Source organism: Nicotiana tabacum, chromosome 22 (genome assembly GCF_000715075.1).
Source record: "Nicotiana tabacum cultivar K326 chromosome 22, ASM71507v2, whole genome shotgun sequence".
In the NCBI taxonomy this organism is placed as follows: Eukaryota; Viridiplantae; Streptophyta; class Magnoliopsida; order Solanales; family Solanaceae; genus Nicotiana; species Nicotiana tabacum.
Window position 1 is genome coordinate 152953392 of NC_134101.1, and position 19660 is coordinate 152973051.

General features: G+C 39.2%; 2 protein-coding genes across 2 annotated transcripts; one reads left to right on the top strand and one right to left on the bottom strand.

Annotated features, from left to right (window-relative positions):
- Positions 1-3483: 3483 nt before the first annotated feature.
- On the top strand, positions 3484-5330 carry LOC107817911 (uncharacterized). The gene is made up of 3 exons (XM_016643805.2): positions 3484-3871; positions 4194-4335; positions 5041-5330. The coding sequence occupies exons 1-3, from the start codon at positions 3561-3563 to the stop codon at positions 5122-5124; spliced, it is 537 nt and encodes a 178-aa protein (XP_016499291.1). The 5' UTR covers positions 3484-3560; the 3' UTR covers positions 5125-5330.
- Positions 5298-7932, bottom strand: LOC107817910 (COMPASS-like H3K4 histone methylase component WDR5B). The gene is made up of 3 exons (XM_016643804.2): positions 7083-7932; positions 5991-6301; positions 5298-5597 (listed from the first exon to the last, which is right to left on the bottom strand). The coding sequence occupies exons 1-2, from the start codon at positions 7728-7730 to the stop codon at positions 6014-6016; spliced, it is 936 nt and encodes a 311-aa protein (XP_016499290.1). The 5' UTR covers positions 7731-7932; the 3' UTR covers positions 5298-5597; positions 5991-6013.
- Between the last annotated feature and the right edge of the window lie 11728 nt (positions 7933-19660).

The window sequence follows — 19660 nt, forward strand, 5'->3', positions numbered from 1 at the left end:
ATGCTTATGTCCTCATGGTCAATATCTAAACTAGATTCATAGTCATCTATAACCACACCATTTCCCTCTCGCTAGCCGAAGAAGGAGCATGAGCCTGTTGTGAAGTCGATGGACCACTCGGAATGATCGTAGCGGCCTCCGAGCTCTTCCCCTACCACGGTAGACTCCCCCACGCCAGAAACGGGCACCACCTCTACGCCCATGGGGGATAAGGTCTCCTCATCTAAATTAGCATCACCTTCATGTTTAGACACTGCCAACATGGGATCACTCCTCGAAGGCCCCTCAATCTCGGGTACCCCATCACCGCTTATTCTCCGCCTCTTTAATAGATCTTTTTCGCCGTTGTCATGAGATGATTCGTCCACCAAATGAACTGCGGGAATCAGAGCTTCCACCTGACAAGAAACCTCCCGACGGCCGAGTCCGGGAGGGGCCGTAGTCTGTAAAATAACAGCGACTTGAATGCTCTCACTTGCAGCCACAATCGGTGTAGGTCCGATCAAGAGACTCGATTGATGGAAAGCAGGTATGGGAGCCCTCGCCCTCCTTGCGACCCTCCGACCTACCAACAAGGGAAGCTTAAACCAAAGAGGAAATAAAGGGGAGGAAAATACAGAACAAAGGGCAAAGTGACCTAGGGCAAGACAAGATGACTCACTAGCAGAGGATAACGCCCGAATCTCTCATAGAACAATGACCATTCACGAATCCCCATCGTATGGGGCAAAACCTGGCTCACCCACTTGCGGATATCAGCGACTAGAGGAGGAGGTTACTTCTCGGCTGCAAAATAAAGAAAAAGGGAAAAAGAAGAACAATCAGATCACCGGAAGGGGACATCGAGCAGTCGTTTGAAAAAAAAAACTTACAGGCATAATTCCACTCCTTAGGAAACCCATTAGGATTTGACACCACGTGCTCCGTCCCCACAAAGAAAAAGTTCTCCCAAAAGTGGCAATTGGTCTTATCATCCATCTTCACCACCAAGCCCTTGGTCCCGCGGTGACGAAGATGTATCATAGTACCCCTGTGAAAATTGGGTACAAAGAGGTTAAGCAAGTGACGGGGAGAAATCCCCCAGCTGGCCAGTCCGTGTACTTGGTAAGCATGAAGAAGAGCTTGTATATATACGGAGAGAGCTGAGCTGGGCACATCCCATAATTGTGACAAAAGTCCTCTGCTAGGGAAGGAAGGGGAAGTGTATAACCAATGATGAACGGGTAGGCGTAAAATGCACAATGCCCTGGGTGATGTATTTGCACGACGTCGTTGCCCGTAGGTATGAGTTCGACATAGTCAGGAATCCTCCATTTAGCCTTGAGTGCAGCGAGCGCCGTAGCATCCATTTAAAAAAACAATGGGTTCAGGCTCACCGTCAAGAAAGTTCTTGAAATCAGTCCTGGCCTTCCCGAAATGTGGAATTATTTCATCCATGGTGGGGAAATTCTCATCTTCCGCCATGACTACCCCTTCTTCATGAAAGGGTATATCAGTTTTCGACGCAGCGGCGTCGGCGACTCTATCAGAGTTAGAGGATGCACTAGCCATCTCCTTATTGGTTGCGTAGATGAGGAGTGCTGATGAGAGAGGGTAATAATGACCGGAAACTTTATAGGAAGGGAGATGAAAACGCAAGAATCGGAAGAAGGAGAAGGGAAAACTTGAAGCTTTTCGAAGGATCAAGAAACTCAGTAACCCAAATAAGAAATTTTCTTTTCTATTTATAAGAACACAGCCAGCCCGAGCGGAAAAATCAAATGCCGCCACATTAACTCCAGAACGGAAGAGGCACATGTAATGACCTAACGCATCGGAAACGTGTGCCATAATGATGCATGACATATTGAATTCATTCGAAACTGACGTAACGGTCAGGATCAGCTCTCAAAGCGTCACATCATTATCTCGCCATCAAGGGTTCTCACCTCGACCAAGATGCTCAGATTTCTCAACTCGCAAACCAGCGGGGTCCGCCCATCGAGCTCATCTGCAGACGACCCCCGTAGGCGGAGGGACTAACTGTATGAGTCAAAATCTGATAAAAAAAGTCTACTTAAGAGAGAACAGCCTGGGGTTGGCCAAGCCGAAGTCACGTTTAGAAAGCAATACACCGGCAAGCAGTCCAGCTATGGCTGAAGTCGAGCACTCATGAGGCTCGTACGCCTAGTTCGACACTTAGCCATTTTAAAGGATTATTCCACAGGATATTAAAAAGATGGGGGTACATTGGTTAAGGATCGATGGGTAATGAAAGTGTTTTATATAAATACTAGGAGAGAGAGTAACGAGATGGGGGGAGGTCCAAAGATCCAAAAAAAAAAACACCTTTCGGAGAGGAAAGATGGTTCATGACCTCAGATCCAACAGCTTAGAATCTTGATAATCATATGTAATTCAACCTTCTCAAGAAAATACAGATATGTCTAGTCACAGTCGGGTGAATCGCTTCTGTTGTTATTTCTCTTTTCCATTTGATATTATGTAAATTGCCATCTTTCATCATATTGTAGAGTACAAGCGAGACTATATTGGCCTTTCACGATCAACTATAATGGTTTATACCTGTTTGTGATTCCTGATTTAGAAACGATTGTCTTTGGCTAAAATTTATCCTCTATCTTATTATTAAATTCGTTTAACAAAAAGGACCAAAAACTTTTTGGTCATACCTTCCCCTACTTAAGAAATCTCTTAGGCAATAAATATTTGCACTTAATAATGCTTAAGTGAAAAAAGAAAAGAAAAGAGGAAAAAAAAAACACTGAGTAAATATTAGACCAAGGGACCAATGAATTTATTTTTCTCGGATAGTTAAACTTAAAAATAAAAAATTCATAGAGAGGTGCACTGGTTCATTCATCTATTCAAATTTAACTAGAGGTTTTAGATTCAAATTGTGAAAATACATTTTTCGACACCTATCCGATATGAATACAAATTATTCGAAATAATTGAATTCAAATACCAAATGATTAATGGATCGTTTGGTAGGAGGTATTAGAAAAAATAATGCAAGTATTAGCGCTATGTATTACTAATACCTTGTTTAATACATTTTTTCAACCTGTGTACAACTAATGTCTGTATTAGTTATACATCATACTTGGTATTATCCTATGTATAAGTAATGCATAGAAAATCATTGCATTAATAATACCAAGGCTATTAATGCATGCATTAGTATGGTTAAAGACAAAATTATTCTTAAAGTCCCTTAAAGTTAGAGAATATGGAGGTCATTTTTGTAAATAACTATTTTTCTTAAAAATTATGCAATGCATTATAATTTTTAATACACCACACCAAACAATAGATAAAAAATAATAACTGCATAACTAATGCTTGCATTATTAACTCATGCATTACTAATCTCTACCTTACTAATATATCTTATTCCGCATTATTCTTATACACCGTACCAAGCGACCCCTAAATGTGAAAAAAGAAAGAACATACAAATAAATTGGAAGCACCGTAGCGGGTACAATTCGGGCGAGCCCAAATAGAAAAAGAGATGATTTTTTGTCGGAACTGGATAGAGCTGAGGAAACAAAAGGATGACAGTAGCTCAAAGTATCTCTTCCTCCATTCTTCTGCCGCTGCTTTCACCTGCACCGCCGGTTCACTGCTTTGCTCGTTCCCAGCTTTCCGATTCTAAGTTCTCCTCAAAACTTCAGTCAATTGCCATTTCCTCTCACAAATTTTCTAAACGTTCAAGGACAAGTACTTCACTTCGTGGAATCAATTCTAATGACCCAAAAGAGGACTCAGCGTTCTTCGACGAAAACGGCGTCGTTGAGGATATGGACAGCTATCTCAATTATCTTTCCCTAGAGTATGATTCTGTCTGGGACACCAAGCCTTCCTGGTAATTTTTCACAATTACATTTACCTTTGTCTAATTCGTTGTTTCGCCATTTCTTCGTGATTTTTAACTTACAATTTTTGGATTATGCGACTCAAACCTAAGGTTTCTCTGTCAAACTTTTAACTTTAATGAAGAAGCGAACCTTAATTGAGCCTTTGACAACAATGCAATTGAACATGGAGCCTTTTGCTGTTTGTTACCACAAGGATTAGAATTTATATTCCACCTTTAGTTTTCTCCTCTATATCTGCACTTTCACATGTTTAATGATTAGATTTCTCTGTATGCTCTCTGCAAAATTTGAATACTCTTTTCATGGTAGGTGTCAACCTTGGACAATAACTCTCACCGGAGCGGTGATAATTAGCTTGAGCTGGCTGATTTTACACTCGGCTGTAGCCACTGCAGTAGTGATGACTATAATTGGGGCATGGTGGTACATCTTTCTTTATTCTTACCCCAAGGTAAATCTGTTTTTCTTTTTATCTATTACTCCACTGGTTTTGACTAACTCGATATTGCTATGACCAATATCTTTGTGATTAAATCTGCATTAAATACAGCTAAATTTGCAAAATTCATAGTAGATGCTTTTGCTCTAATCGGCGCCCTATACTTGGAAGCTACTGAGAACAAGGGTTATTTAGTGCAGTCATCTCTGTAATATTTTGTGAAATCATCTCTGTATCTCCCAATTGCACAAGCAATTTTAATGATACAGTGAGCCACGCTCCCTTATATTGCTCCTCTCTTCTTGTCGACTAAGATATGATATCATGTTTGGTTCCTTAATATTTCTCAACACCTACCTGAAGGATTTTGCATAAGTTGCCTATCTGAGGATTTTGCATAAGTTTTTTCTGTTGGATGGAGCAGGTGGAAGATTGTTTGCGGCAATGCATGCACATGTTACATCCATTGTTGCTTTGATCTATATCTTAATAATTCTGTCGTGTTTAGCATTTGATGGCGAATTAGGTTTATTTGAACAGACTGCTTTGGATCAATCTCAACACTAACCATGAAACGGCTGAATGGTTTACTTTTGCATGTTGGGATTGTAAGATCACTTTGGTTTCTTAAATGGATAAACTGGAGGTGTCATTTAGTTTTTAATTGCAATAAACACATTTGCTATGCACCTAACCAAGATCGTTAATTTTCTGCAGTCATACTCAGAGATGATTGCGGATAGAAGAAAGAGGGTGACAAACGGTCTGGAAGATACATATGGAGCGAGAAAAGGCCAGTAATGCAAGGGACACAACTGAGGAGCAATATGGACGTTGATTCATCTTGCAGTATTTGCATTTCTAAACTGTGGGTCACATGACACAATGAGGAGATCAATGTTCATTATAATAACCTAACTTTTTGCCCTTGCTGTAAATGTTATCACTTATCAGACCCTGTAGGACTCCTCATATGAATGAAACAAGATCATTCTTCTATTCATATATTTTAACCTCTCTACACGAAATGTTTCTCCCTCAAAATTCTGGAGGACTGGCACCATCTAGTTTCTCACATATAAAGAAGAAAATACAATAGCCAGTTTTTTATTAAAGTAAAATTGTCTGGCATCAACTTCCAGAGTATGAGATAACTGGACCATTCATACACACACAAGACTCGCTGCCATGATAACACTGCCATCTGTTACGCCCCTCCAAAACAACCAGGTCATGCAAAGTAGCTAGTACAAGCGAAAGTCCTTGGACAAAACCTACAAGTTAAGTACACAATATGAAACAGCTGGAAAAATCTTGAATGATATACCTTCAAGAGAAATGAAACTATAGAATTGACATACAGATAATCCATCTTTTGGCTACTGTAAAATTATTATACTTACACAGAAAGAAGAATAACCGAATGGATGATTTTTTCCATTACCATTCAACTAAATCTATGAGGTAAAGGCTGCACTCAATGTTGGGAAAAGCCAAAGTTAATAAGTGAAAAATTACACAAATGAAATGATTTAAGCACCAGAAAAATCAAATGAAAGTTGTTTCTTGTTACTAAAAAATTCATATGTTAATGAAGATTCTGATGCAAAGTCAATATCAATCATAAGTGCAACAATTTATGTATTTGTAGGATAGAAGGAGCTAACCTATACATAGTCGAGGACATTCATTAGTCTTGTACCCAAACCCTCACTGTCCTGTCATTATCTAATCCAGCTGAGACAATCATGTTTTCTGTGGGATGGCAAGTTACTGAAATGACGGTATCAGTATGTCCTTCAAGTTTCTGCAGCAAATTTTTCCCTTGCAAATCCCATATATAGACACATCGGTCCTCTGAGCCGCTTACAATATACTTCCCATTCGTGACGGAAAATGTTGAAGTTATGCAGTACACTCTGTTCACATGGCCTGCATAAACCTTTAAGAATTTCCCAGTAGAATAGTTCCATAGCTTCTGTACTCGGGGACAATAAAAAAGAAAGCCCAAGTTAACATAATTGAATCAAGTCGAATTGTCTGTGCTTAAAAGGAAATTGTATCACGAAATGGTGCTCCAAAAGGTTTAGTTGTTGTTCGATACTACCACACTAGCAACAACGCCTCAATCCCAAACTAGTTAAGGCCAACTATATGAATGCTCTATAGCTATTTCACTTTTATCCGAACCCAGTTTATTGCAAAACTTGTAAATAATTTGTCTTTGTCTTTAAGGCATTAGAGGTTATCTAAGGTTCTCTAGATCTCACACTTATCCTTATTCAAACTTGATGCAAGTGTTAACACTAGCCACTAGGCTACTTATAGAAACAACTTAGCCTTAATTCCAACTAATTGGTAGAAATTCTTCGACCTGGTGTTCAACTTCCTGTCAATAACCATCACAGAATTTCCGTTGAGCCCTAGAAACCAAGTCAAATGAACAAAGACGCCAACTTTATCAGCTCACAACCTAGATAGTATTACCTGCTAATCTCTCTATTTAAATTGCGCAGAATTCCGTTAAAGGTAAATCATAAACAGACACGAAATCAGTACTCCCTCTGTCCCAATTAATGTGAAGGTGTTTGAATGGTACAAAGTTTAAGAAATAAAGGAAGATGTTTGAAAATTGTAGTTAAAACAAATCATAGAAAACTGTGTGGGTAGGGTAGAAATCATCTCATACTGACTAAAAAGGAAACGAAAGATGGTAGGAGGGAGTAAAAAGAACTTGGAAATAATGCTTGAATACTTACAAGATTATCCTCAAGGGTGGCAACAAGAATAAACTTGCCGTTAGGGGAGAACTTGGTGAAGGAAACAGCTGGAACTTTATCATCAATAAGAGTCTTAAGGCACACCCCAGAAGCCGTATCCCAAATTTTACATGACCCATCATGACTCCCCGAAACAATCAACGAGCCATCCCTGTTAAAATGGACCGACGTAACCGGCATCGAATGAGCCAGAATCACATTGGACTTGCCCGTTTTCACATCCCAGACCCGAATTGTCTCATCAAACGAACCCGAAACTATGAGATTCGACTGTGGGTTGAAATTAACGCAGAAGACGAAGCCGGTGTGTCCACGTAGGGTTTTGACGCACTCGGCGGCGCGTGCATCCCAAATACGGAGCGTGCGGTCGTCGGAGGCGGAGCAAATATAACTGGAATCAGATGACCATGCTAGGTCGGAAACGCCTTCGGAGTGGCCGACGAGACGAGAGAGCTGGTTTAGGGTTTGTGTGGACCAGACGATTAGGGTTTTGTCCAAGGAGGCGGAGGCGAAGAGCTGGCCGTTGTTGGAGAACTTCACGCAAGAGACGGCGAGCGTGTGGCCCGTCAGAACTTTTTTCTGTCGGTACGGTTGGTACGGCGGCGGCTGGTTGTTGTTGTTCGACATTGGAATTCCGGCCGCGGCACCACTACGCTACCCCCTGCCCTCCTTTTATACTAGCTTCGTTTTGCTTTCTGAGAATGTTCTCATATAGATGTTGAAACTATGAAATGGGTGCACCAAATTTAAAGCTTTGACTAATATATTTAACGGGGCAAAAGGAAAAATATATAGAATGAGCAGCAAAGAAATATTTTCATGTTCATTCAAATTTTTTTGGGAAACTACCAGCAATAAATAGTCCATTATAAAAATTAGGTAATTCATAAAAAATTACTAATATTAGCCAAATAACTATTTGTGACAAAAAAAATCAAATTTTTACTTTTTTTTGAGTGAATATTATTAGAATAGATTAAGTGCATCTTAAGGAGCTTGAATCTCAATTTTGGGTTTGAGCTGGTTTTAATTGAAAATTCGAAGTAAAAAATTGCACATGAAAAAAAAATGATATGTGTATCACACTATGTATTATTTGTGTATCACATATGTATCATATTTGCTTCAATTGTGTATCACATGTATATCCATGTATACCTGTGTCTGAGATATGTGCGTGATCAATTTTTTTTAAACACGACTTAATTACGAATTTTGATACAAAACTAGTCCAAATCATCAACAATCTTCCTCAAATTTTGTATATTGACTTATCTATATAATTTCAATGAATTTCAACTATTCCCATTGAAAAAATTCCCTTTTTGCTTAGATTTTTGGAATATTTTTTTTGTATTTCATCACCTTATTTGCTACCTCATCCACGAAATTTCCTTTCCGTCTTACATCAAATGTTGCTAATCACGCTTAAAAATATGAAATGTGATTTTTGCATGTGATTTTTTGAGAGAAAGAACCTTATTTATTTGATTTTTTAATTTTTATTAGTGCTTGGCTAGTTTTGGTAAGTCTATGACTAATGACTAGAGATTGGTAAGTTGAGACTTATTTGGGACATTTGTATAAGTTTCCCAATTTTTTTTATCTGCATAGTCTATAATCAACTAAATGTTCACGCAGGGGCGACTCAACAGATCTTGTGGCGTAAGGTGAAATCATACTGAGAGGTCTTTAAATTTATTTTATAAAATTTTTATACTAACAACAAAATTTGCTTTCTCAACATTTAGACAAAAAATCGAATTTCTAAAAAAAAAGGGGAAGAAGAGCACAAAGAATAAAGTTGTAACGACCCGACCAGTCGTTTTGAGCTCTAGTGCGTTGTTCGGTGATTTGAGGCCTGAGTAGCTTCACTTTATGTAATATGACTTGCATGTGTAGTCGGAATTGAATTTCGGGAAGTTCGGAGTTGATTCAGATGGAAAATTCTCATTTCGGAAGCTTTAAGTTGGAAGAGTTGGCCAAGGTTTGACTTTTTAGTAAACAACCTCGGAATCAAGATTTGAAGGTTCCAATAGGTTCGTATGATGATTTCGGACTTGGGTGTATGTTCGGGTTAAGTATCGAGTGGTCTGGGAGTATTTCGGCGCTTATTGTGAAAGTTGACAATTCGAAGGTTTTAGAATTTTCTAAGTTTGGTTTGAAATGGGTTTTGGTGTTATCGATGTCCATTTGGGGTTTTGAGCCTTGGAATAGGTTCATATCGTGATTTATGACTTGTGCGTAAAGTTTGGCGTCATTCCAGAATGTTTACGTGTAATTCAGACGCGTTCGTCGAAGTTTGAATGTTTGAAAGTTAAAAGGAGGATTTGATCGTCGATTCATGGTTTTGATGTTGTTTGGTGTGATTTGAGGCCTCGAGTAAATTCGTGTTATGTTTTGGGTGGGACTAGTTTGTGTAATTGGACGTGGTCCCGGGGCCTCGAGTGTGTTCAGTTATGTTTGGGTTGTATCGCGCTCTTATTTGATATTTCAATGTCGTTTCTTTGGACATAAAGGGTACCATATTGAAAAAGCGACATATGCTTTGTGATTGGATTGAACCATTAGATCCGTATTGTAATTACGAAACCATAGAAACAAGAATCATCGAGTTCCGAGGTCGCATGAGAGAGTTATGCGCATTTTCGTGCCGGGAAAGAATGTTGGTTTCTGGTACGGACTTTGTTCTTCGCGAACGCAAAGAAAAAAATTTGGGATGAACGGTCAACGCGAAAAATTTCTCTTCGCAAACGCAAAGGTGTCCGGCGAAGGCGAAAAACAAAAATCACCTGGACAGTGTTATAAATGGACAGACCGAGCATTTTAGTATTTTGAGCATATCTTGAGTTCTAGAGCTCTGTTTGAAGTAATTTTTGTGGCGTTGTTCTCGTCTCAACAAGGGGGTAAATATCTGACCTTTTTTTGGATGTATTTCCAGGATTATTTTTGTTGGTTATCATTTTTATCCGTGTTTGGATTGTCGAAATTGGTGTTTTGAGCCTCAAAGTTGTGAGATGGTATATTCTTGATTTGAGAATCAATTCATGGGCAAAATTGGATGATTTTAGGAATATAAACTATATAAGTTATGGGTAATAATTATTTTCGAAATCCGGGCACATGGGCCCGAGGTTTGATTTTATTGACTTTTCGAGCGGAGTTGGGAATCATTATAAATTGTTAAATTGTAAGCATTGGAGTATATTTTGATTGATTTACACATTATATGACTAGTTTCGGAATGTTTAGCTTTGAGTTGTGGTTTTAGAGAGGCGTTGGAGCCGGTTGTGGAACTTCAGGGCGAGGTAAGTCTCATGTCTAACCTTGTGAAGGGAAACTACCCCTAGACGATGTAATTGTTATGTGCTACTAGTTGTGGGTGCTACGTATGCACGAGGTGACGATAGTCCGTACGTAGCTAAAGCATGTTTATATCCGGTAGACTTAGGACTTAATCATATAATATTTGAATTATTTGAACTCACTCTGTTGGCTTAATTAATTGAATTTATAATTAAAATTGATATATATATATATATATATATATATTAGGCTGAGCCTTATCACCTTGAGTTGTTGGCAAGTTATTTGAGAAAAGGTAAAGGTTATATTCACTTTGTGCTCATGTATTGTATTGTAAGTACGTGTCTCGTAATTCGATAACTTTCTTCTTTTCTTGTGGAGAGGGCCGAACAACTCGACAGTGTAATAGATGCATCTATGGTTCGTGCCTCTCGACCCTCGGCAGTGTACATATTATTCTGGATCGGGCAGTACGACCTCAACATAATTGTGTGTTATATTACTAGTCGTCCGAATATTGATGTTATATACATATAATATCCTCACAATTGGTTTCTCAACCTCTCTTAGTCATTAACCTCACAGCCTCTCGGGCACAATGATAGAAGGTAGGGGTCTCAGCCCAAACAATCCTCGCATTTAGGAATAGAGTGATAAAACCAGTTTTAATCATTTAAACAGGTAAAAACATGACTGAGGGTATGGTTTTCAAATAAGTAAAGTGCGGAAGAATAGTCAAAATTCCCCTAAGGGTTTCTACAGGTCGGCACAAGGCCCCAGACATGGCATAGAACCCATAATACAGTATAAAAGACTGAAATACGGAATAATGTAAGATTTCCAAGTCAAATACGCGGCTTAATAGTCGCTATGGGACAGACTAAGTCACAATCCCTACTGGTGCACGCCTACACGCTTGTCACCTAGCATGTGCGTCACCGCTCTAATCAAATCAAGTCAAATACCGGTGTTTTGTACCCTCGGTTCTAGATTTACAATGGTTACTTATCTCAAACCGGTGAAAATACTACTCCGCGACACCTTTTCCCCTCAAATCGGCCTCCACTTGCGTCGAATCTATCTAAAATCAGAACGAATACATCACAATATGCTAAGGGAACAATGTCCAAGCGAAAACAATCGAAAAATACCAAAAATCCCAAAATTAGCAAAAACACGAGCCCCGGGCCCACTTCTCGAAACTCAGAATTTTTTACATCAATATATTCCTCATCTCCCCATGAGTCCATACATATCAAGAATACCAAAATCGGAGTTCAAATGACCCTTTAAATCTTCCATTAAAGGCCTCTTAAACTCAAGCCCTAATCCTCCATTTTTAGCCCTTTAATCCCATTAATTACAGCCTTAATTCATGAAATTCTACCATATAAATGTGTTTTAAGTCCAAAATCCTTACCTCAACGAAGTCTCTTTGATTTCTCTCTTCAAAATCACCCAAAGCTCCCAATTCCGAGTTCAAAAATGGTTAAACCCTTCAAATATCGCGAAGGAAGGAATATATACATTCTGCCCAGTCCTTTTCGCATCTGCGGTCCCATAACTGCTTCTGCAGTACCGCATTTGTGGCCATTAGTCCGCTTCTACGGAAGTCACTTAAAAGACCCAAACCGCATCTGCGGTCAAGCTTCCGCACATGCGACCTCACAGATGCGGCCCTTCAACCACATCTGCGGCTCCTGATGAATCCTCCTAAAACCACTTCTGCGGCTATTCTCTCGCACGTGCGGCACCGCACCTGCGGTCCCCAAACCGCAGGTGCAAAAACACCAGAAGCAGCAACTTCAGCAGCTGCAATTACACATCAACTCTTCCGTTAGCCATGTTAAATCACCCCGAGGCCCCCGGGACCTCAACCCAAAAGCACAAACATAACCCAATACCTTATTCAAACTTGTTCCAATCATCAAAACACCCCAAACAACATCAAATCTACCAAATCACATCGGATTCAAGCCTAAGTTTCTAAAATCTTTCGAAATACGCTTTTGATCAAAAACCCAACCAAATCACGTCCGAATGACCTGAAATTTTACACACATCCCAAATGACACGGCGAAGCTACTGCAACTCTTGGAATTCCATTCCGACACTTATATCAAAATCTCGCCTATCAACTGGAAATCGCTAAAATATCAACTTCGCCAATTCAAGACTAATTCTACTCCGAACCTCCAAAACCCATTCCAATCACGCTCCTAAGTCACAAATCACCTCCCGAAGCTAACCGAACCATCGAAGCTCACATTCGATCCCTCTAACACATAAGTCAACATTCGATTGACTTTTTCAAACTTAAGCCTTTTTAAGAGAGACTAAGTGTCTCAAACTTATGTTCGGGTTGAGTATCGGGTCGCCTAGGAGCATTTTAGCGCTTATTGTGGAAAATTGGCATTTTGAAGGTGGGACGACCTGACCAGTCGTCTTATGAGTTACCGCTCCATTTTCCCATTTCTGATTCTTTATGCTTTGTTTATCCGTGTTATGTGGTATCGGGTTGGTCGGATCGAATCCGGAATGATTTTGGTAAGGTTTGAGACAGTCTCTTTTGAGGAAGGTTAAGTTGGAAAAGTCAACCAGATGTTGACTTGTGTTAGAGGGCTCGGATGTGAGTTCCGATGGTTTGGATAGCTTTGGGAGGTGATTTGGTACTTAGGAGCGGGATCAGAATGAGTTTTGGAGGTTCAGAGTAGATTTAGGCTTGAATTGGCGAAGTTGATATTTTGGCGATTTCCGGTTGGTAGGCGAGATTTTGATATAGGAGTCGAAATGGAATTTCAAGAGTTTCAGTAGTTCCGTTGTGTCATTTGGGATGTGTGTGCAAAATTTCAGGTTATTCGGATGTGGTTTGGTTGGGTTTTTGATAAAAAGCGGAATTTGGAAGAATTTGGGAACTTAGGCTTGAATCCGGTGTGTTTTGGTTGATTTGATGTTGTTTGAGATGTTTTGAAGATTGGTACAAGTTTATATAAGGTTTTGGGTTATGTTAATGCCTTTGGTTGAGGTCTCGAGGGCCTCGGTATGATTTCGGATGGTTGACAGGGAGTTTGGATTTTGAAGGATGCTGCAGATTTGCGTCTTCTGGTATATCCGCACCTGCGGCTTGGGGACCGCAAGTGCGACGCCACATATGCGGAGGAGTGGTCATAGAAGCGGAAACAGGTGATGTTGGCAGGAACCGCAGATGCGGTTGTGGGACCGTACCTACGAAGGCGCAGGTGCGGAATGTGGATCGCAAGTGCGATTTTGGCCGTTAAGTGAAGAACCGCAGAAGCGGTTATAGGGCCGCAGATGCGAAAATGTCTGGGCAGAAGGTATAAATTGTGTCCTTCGCAATTTTTGAGCTATTTTCACCATTTCTAATTCAGCTTGGGAGCTTTTGGACGATTTTGAAGAGGGATTTTAAGGGAACTTTATTGAGGTAAGGAATTTGGACCTAAAACTCGTTCCTATGCTATTATTTCACGGATTAGAGCTATGATTAATGGAATTTAAGGGCTAAAATTGGAGAAAACTAGGGCTTGGAAACTTAGACCTTTGCTTGAGGATTTGAAGAACCATTTGATGTCGGATTTCGGAACTTTTGATATGTATGAACTCGTGGGGAGATAAGGAATCTATTGATGTAAAAATTATCGAATTCTGAGATGTGGGCTCCGAAGTCGGGTTTTGGTAATTTCAGGATTTATGTTGTAAATTGATTATTTTCTCTTGGGCTTCGTTCCCTTGGCATATTTTGACGTCATCATTCTGATTTTGGATAGATTCGATGCGAGTGGAGGCCGATTCGAGGGGCAAAGGCGTTGCGAGCTAGAGATTTGATCGCTTCGAGGTGAGTAATAATTGTAAATGATGTCCTGATGGTATGAAACCCCGGATTTGCACATCGTAGTGCTATATTAAAGTGACGCACACACTTGATGACGAGCGTGGGGTCGTGCACTATTGGGGATTGTGACTTAGTCCATCCCGAATGACTATTTTACCGCGTATTTGACTTGATTCTATTTGCTATCATCATGATTTGGGCTGAATTCCATATTTGGGCCTTGTTTTTTTACTGGTATTTCCTTACTATTTTGACTTTATACTTGAACTCAGTCATGTTATATTTCACTGTTTTCGTACTCAGCCATGTTTACTCTGTTTTAAACACTTACATAATCTTTTAAATGATATTTTTGGGTTGAGAATCATGTTTTACTATTGCCCGAGTGGCTTGTGAGGATTTTTGAGTGAGTAAGGCTAAGGGCCTATGTGTGAGGAAATATTTGATACTGATTATGAGGCCGAGGGCCTGAGATATGTACGCCACGAGGTGGCTTGATTGATATGAGGCCGAGGGCCTAGTGATGATGCCACGAGGTGGTTTGATATATGCGCTTGGGCTGTAAGGGGCCCCTCTAGGAGTCTGTACACCCCCAGTGAGCGCGGGTACCCATTGTGATATGAGATTGAGCCTGAGGGGCTGATATTGTTCTATGTGATTTCCCGAGGGGCTGGTATTATTCTATGTGTTTGCCCGAGGGGCTGGTACTGTCCTAAGATGTTGCCCGAGGGGCAAATTTGTTGATACGGTGCCCGAGGGGCGAATCTTTATGTGTTTATCTTTTTCTTATTTGCCTGTCACATTACCTGCTTAATTTTTTAAAAAGGCTTTGTATGAAGTAAATTTGAGTTAAAAGATTTTACCTATCTTTCACTGGTTTACTGTTTTAAATGGTTTTACTACTTTATTATAGCATACTTTGTGCCTTACGTGATTTCCTGCTTTCAGTCTTTATTTATGATTATTACTCACTGAGTTGGAGTACTCACTTTACTCCCTGCACCACGTGTGCAGATTCAGACATATCTGGTCCCGCTCCCGAGTGGTGATCATTTCCGGATCAGGTGGATCCGAGGAGTCTCTAGGTAGCTGTTGCCATTCGCAGCCCAGAGCTCTTCCCTATCTTACTTCTACATGTTCTTAGTTTCTTTATCAAAATTTGTAGTTATATATACTGGATTATTCCGTTTTGTTAGATGCTCATGACTAGTGATACCCCGGTATCGGGTTGTGTTGGGTTATTTTCCATGAATTATGCTATTATCTGTTAACTTTGGATTATTTTATCATACTTTAGATTTATTTCTTATGGTTTAACTGATAATAATTGGATATGGGAAGTGTCGGCTGGCCTTGTCTTCACAAGAGGCGCCATCACGACCGGGTCAGGATTTAGGGTCGTGACAGAAGGTTTTAGAATTTCCTAAGTTTGGCTTGAAGTGGATTTTTATGCTATCAATGTCCGTTTGAGATTCCGAGCCTTGGACTAGGTTTGTATCATATTTTGTGACTTGTGTGTAAAGTTTGGTGTCATTTAGGAATATTTTGGTATTATTCGGATACGTTCGTCGAAGTTTGAAAGTTGAAAGAAAGATTTTGATCATCGATTCATGATTTTGATGTTATTTCTAGCGTTTTGAGCCTTTGGATAAGTTTGTATAAGATATTGAGACTTGCTGGTGTGATTGGACAGTGTCCCAGGAGCCTCGGGTGTGATTCTGGGTGGTTCTGGAGCAATTTGGGATGTTTTGATGTTGCTGGTTTCTGGTGTTCCTGGTAATCATCGCGATCGCGGTTAAAGGGACACGATCGCGAAGAAAAGCTAGAGCTGGGGAGGAATTTGTGCATCGCGAACGCGACCAAGGGGTCGTAAACGTGAATGAGTGAGACGTGGAGGCATCACGAATGTGGGAAGGCCAACACGAATGGGATGTAGGATTTTTTGGCAGTTGGCTTTTGGCCTTCGACATCGCGATGATGTTTCCACGACTGCGACGAAGGAGGTGCTGGGCGGTGTCATTTTAAAGACCGGGGTTTGGCTTATTACCACTCTATTTCTTCATGGGAGCCGACCTTGGGAGCAATTTTGGAGCACCTTTTTCACCATCAACCAGGAGGTAGGTGACTTCTTCTCATTGTGAGTTAAATACATAAATACATGAATTAGAACATGGAAACTAGTAGAACTTGTGGGATTTTGGTAGACCACCTAGAATTGTATTTTTGGATTTTGAACACGAAATTAGACATAGAATTTGGAATAAATCATATACTTGAGTTCGTAATGTTATGGATAAAGTTTATCTTTGAAAATTTTCGGAATCCGGGCACATGAGACCGAGGGTTGACTTTATTGACTTTTCGAGCGAAGTTGGAAACTTTTACAAATTGTTAAATTGTAAGTATTGAAGTATATTTGATTGATTTGCACGTTGTTTGGCTAGTTTCGAAACGTTTGACTTGGAGTTGAGGTGTTAGAGAGGCATTGGAGCCGGTTATGGTATTTCGGAGCAAGGTAAGTATCCTGTCTAACCTTGTGAGGGAGAAACTACCCCATAGGTAATGTAATTGTTATTTGCTACTAGTTGTGAGTGCTACGTACGCACGAGGTGACGAGAGTCTGTACATAGGTAAAACATGTTTATATCCGGGTAGACTTAGGAGTTTACCATGTAATATTTGAAATATTTGAACTCATTCTGCTGGCTTAATTAATTGAAATATAATTGAACTTGATCAAGAAATATATACATATATATTAGGCCGAGCCTTATCACCTTGAGTTGTTGGCAAGTTATTTGAGAAATGATAAAGGTTATACTCACCTTGTATTCATATACTGTATTGTAAACATGTGTCTCATAATTCGATAATTCCTTTCCTTTCTTGCGGAGCAGGCCGAACGCCTCGACCGGATTATGTACCACACTCTTATGGGAGCGGGCCGTTTGCCTCGACAGTATAATAAATGCATCTATGGTTCGTGCCGCTCGACCCTAGGCAGTGTAAATGTTATGATGAGATCGGGCAGTTCGTCTTGGCAGTATCATTTCTTCTGAGATCGGGCAGTACGACCTCAGCATAATCGTTCGTTATATTGCTAGCAGTCCGAATATTCACGAGATTTTCCTTCCGCTGATGCCTTGCACTTTATATGGTATTTCCTTATCCGTTTGATATTGACACTTGATATTTCTGAGTTGTTGAGATAGAATACGAGATTGAGAAATTGATATCGTTAAAAGAAATTTTGGAAGATTATACTAGTTACAGATCTACCTCACTTTTACTGTTGTGCTTCTTATCTGTTTATGATTTACCATATTGATTTATCGGACCACTAATAAGTGTCGATGTCAGACCTTCGTCACTACTTCTCCGGGTTTAGGCTAGATACTTACTGGGTGTTGATTTACGTACTCATACTGCACTTCTGCATAAAATGTGAAGGATCCGACATGTTCATCTGATGATCATCTTGGCGCGTAGGTGCAACTGTTGAGGAGAATTTATGTGGGCTGCATTCCAGGCTACACATCGCAACCCACAGAGTCTCCATCGTAGTATTTATTTTATCCTGTCTCGTTTACATTCTAGACATATGTTGTATTATTATTGTACTCCTTAGTAAATGTTCATGCATATGTGACACCGAATTTTGGGATATACTAGTTTGTGCTTACTCCTTAGTATATTATCATCGCCTTCCATTTCTCTTATAAAATACAAATTTAGTACGTTCCCATGGATTTAAAAGTGTAAACTTCCTTCCTCATTAAAATTTATGATTTCGAAAGTAATAAAATGAGTAATTAAATTGATCAATCACCGTTGGCTTGCCTAATGGCAGCGTTAGGCGCTATCATGACCTATAATGAAATTTGGATCGCGACACCGGGCTCTTTTATCATCTATCTATTATATAGATTAACTCAATACGTATCCGTTTGTTTTTTTAATATTTTTCAACAATCATAACATTTATTTATGTATGTCTTTTGACTTCCTTTGTTTCAAATTATAATAGTCTACAATAATGTGTAACATCACTTGCGCCTTTCTCTTCTTTTTGACAATCTATTATAAATCGTGATTTTCCCCCATATAAGAACATTGGTTATTTTATGTGATATATCTCATCCCATCTGCAACACATAATCAATTTTTAGGTGTCAAAGTAGGTAAATTTATTTCTTTTTTCTAATTCTCTTTGTGACAGCTGCAGTAATAAGTTGCTCTTTGTCATATACTGCCTCCGGTTACTTCTACTGATTCATTATACTAAAAATATATTTTCACTTATACTTTTCCACCATACTAAATTAAGAGAAAGACAATCTTTTTTTTCTTTTGTTTTACCCTTATCAATAACTGCTTATTCCTCAAATTATTTCCCAAAACTTTTGAAAATACTATCATTATTTTGAGTATAATTATAAAATACGTACTTTATTTTTTTTAAGGAAGTGCAAAGTCAAAATTGGATAATTAAAGTGAGCGGAGGGAGTATAACTTTTGAGAGTTGTTATCATGAAACTGTACATAAATTCGATAAAATTATTTTCCACCTTGTAATTTGAAAGTTGAAATGGCTAACACTATTTATAATTTGCAACTTTTGCAACAATGTTGCATAAATGTTCGATTCCATAATTATTTTTGTTACAATCCAATTCTATTATAGATTGTGATGACGTCCAACACCGTTGCCAGACAAGCATACACCGAACAGTCTAGTGATTTCTCGTTTTAAATAAGTTTACCAAGTAAATGACTTTTCTCATTTTTAAAGATTTAGGAAATGACCGATGTAACATGCGTAAACGAAAGCAATTGAGTAAAAATCGAAATCATACAATGAATCCAAAATCATGAGTTTACTAGTATGTGCCAAGACCTGATGTCACAAGTATATGTGCTACTAGTAGGATATGCAAAAGAATTCTACTCTAATGTCCGAAAGAGCATAGGCAGAAAATAAATCAAAAGAGAGACTTCGGATGCTGCTAAACAGCTCAGAAGGGCAGCTCATCATGTAGTCTCGTACCAAAAGACAAGCGTGCATGCCGGACTGATAATCAGATGCACCTGCTTCAGATCCTGCACATCAAGTGCAGAAGTATGACATAAGTACATAAAATAACATGTACCCAGTAAGTATCTAGTTTAACCTCAAAGAAGTAGTGATGAGGGGTCGACTTCAACACTTACTATGGCTCAACAACATAATAATATGAAGTTCTAATCAAACATGATACATAAAATGATAATATAACTCAGAGCAGGAAAACAAGTAAACAATCATTTCATTTCAAGTAAGAACCTAGTCATTTCTCTCATCTTATCCTTCCGCTTTTCAAGTCCATGAAACAATATTAAATATAAAAGGGGTTCCAATATC

Bases quoted from the DNA above. Each gene is read 5' to 3' on its own strand.
- LOC107817910 (XM_016643804.2), bottom strand. From the start codon at position 7,730: ATGTCGAACAACAACAACCAGCCGCCGCCGTACCAACCGTACCGACAG. The intron at 6,302-7,082 runs GTAAGTATTCAA...CCCCGAGTACAG, and splicing joins CCACCCTTGAGGATAATCTT to AAGCTATGGAACTATTCTAC.
- LOC107817911 (XM_016643805.2), top strand. From the start codon at position 3,561: ATGACAGTAGCTCAAAGTATCTCTTCCTCCATTCTTCTGCCGCTGCTT. The intron at 3,872-4,193 runs GTAATTTTTCAC...TTTTCATGGTAG, and splicing joins TGGGACACCAAGCCTTCCTG to GTGTCAACCTTGGACAATAA. The intron at 4,336-5,040 runs GTAAATCTGTTT...AATTTTCTGCAG, and splicing joins TTCTTTATTCTTACCCCAAG to TCATACTCAGAGATGATTGC.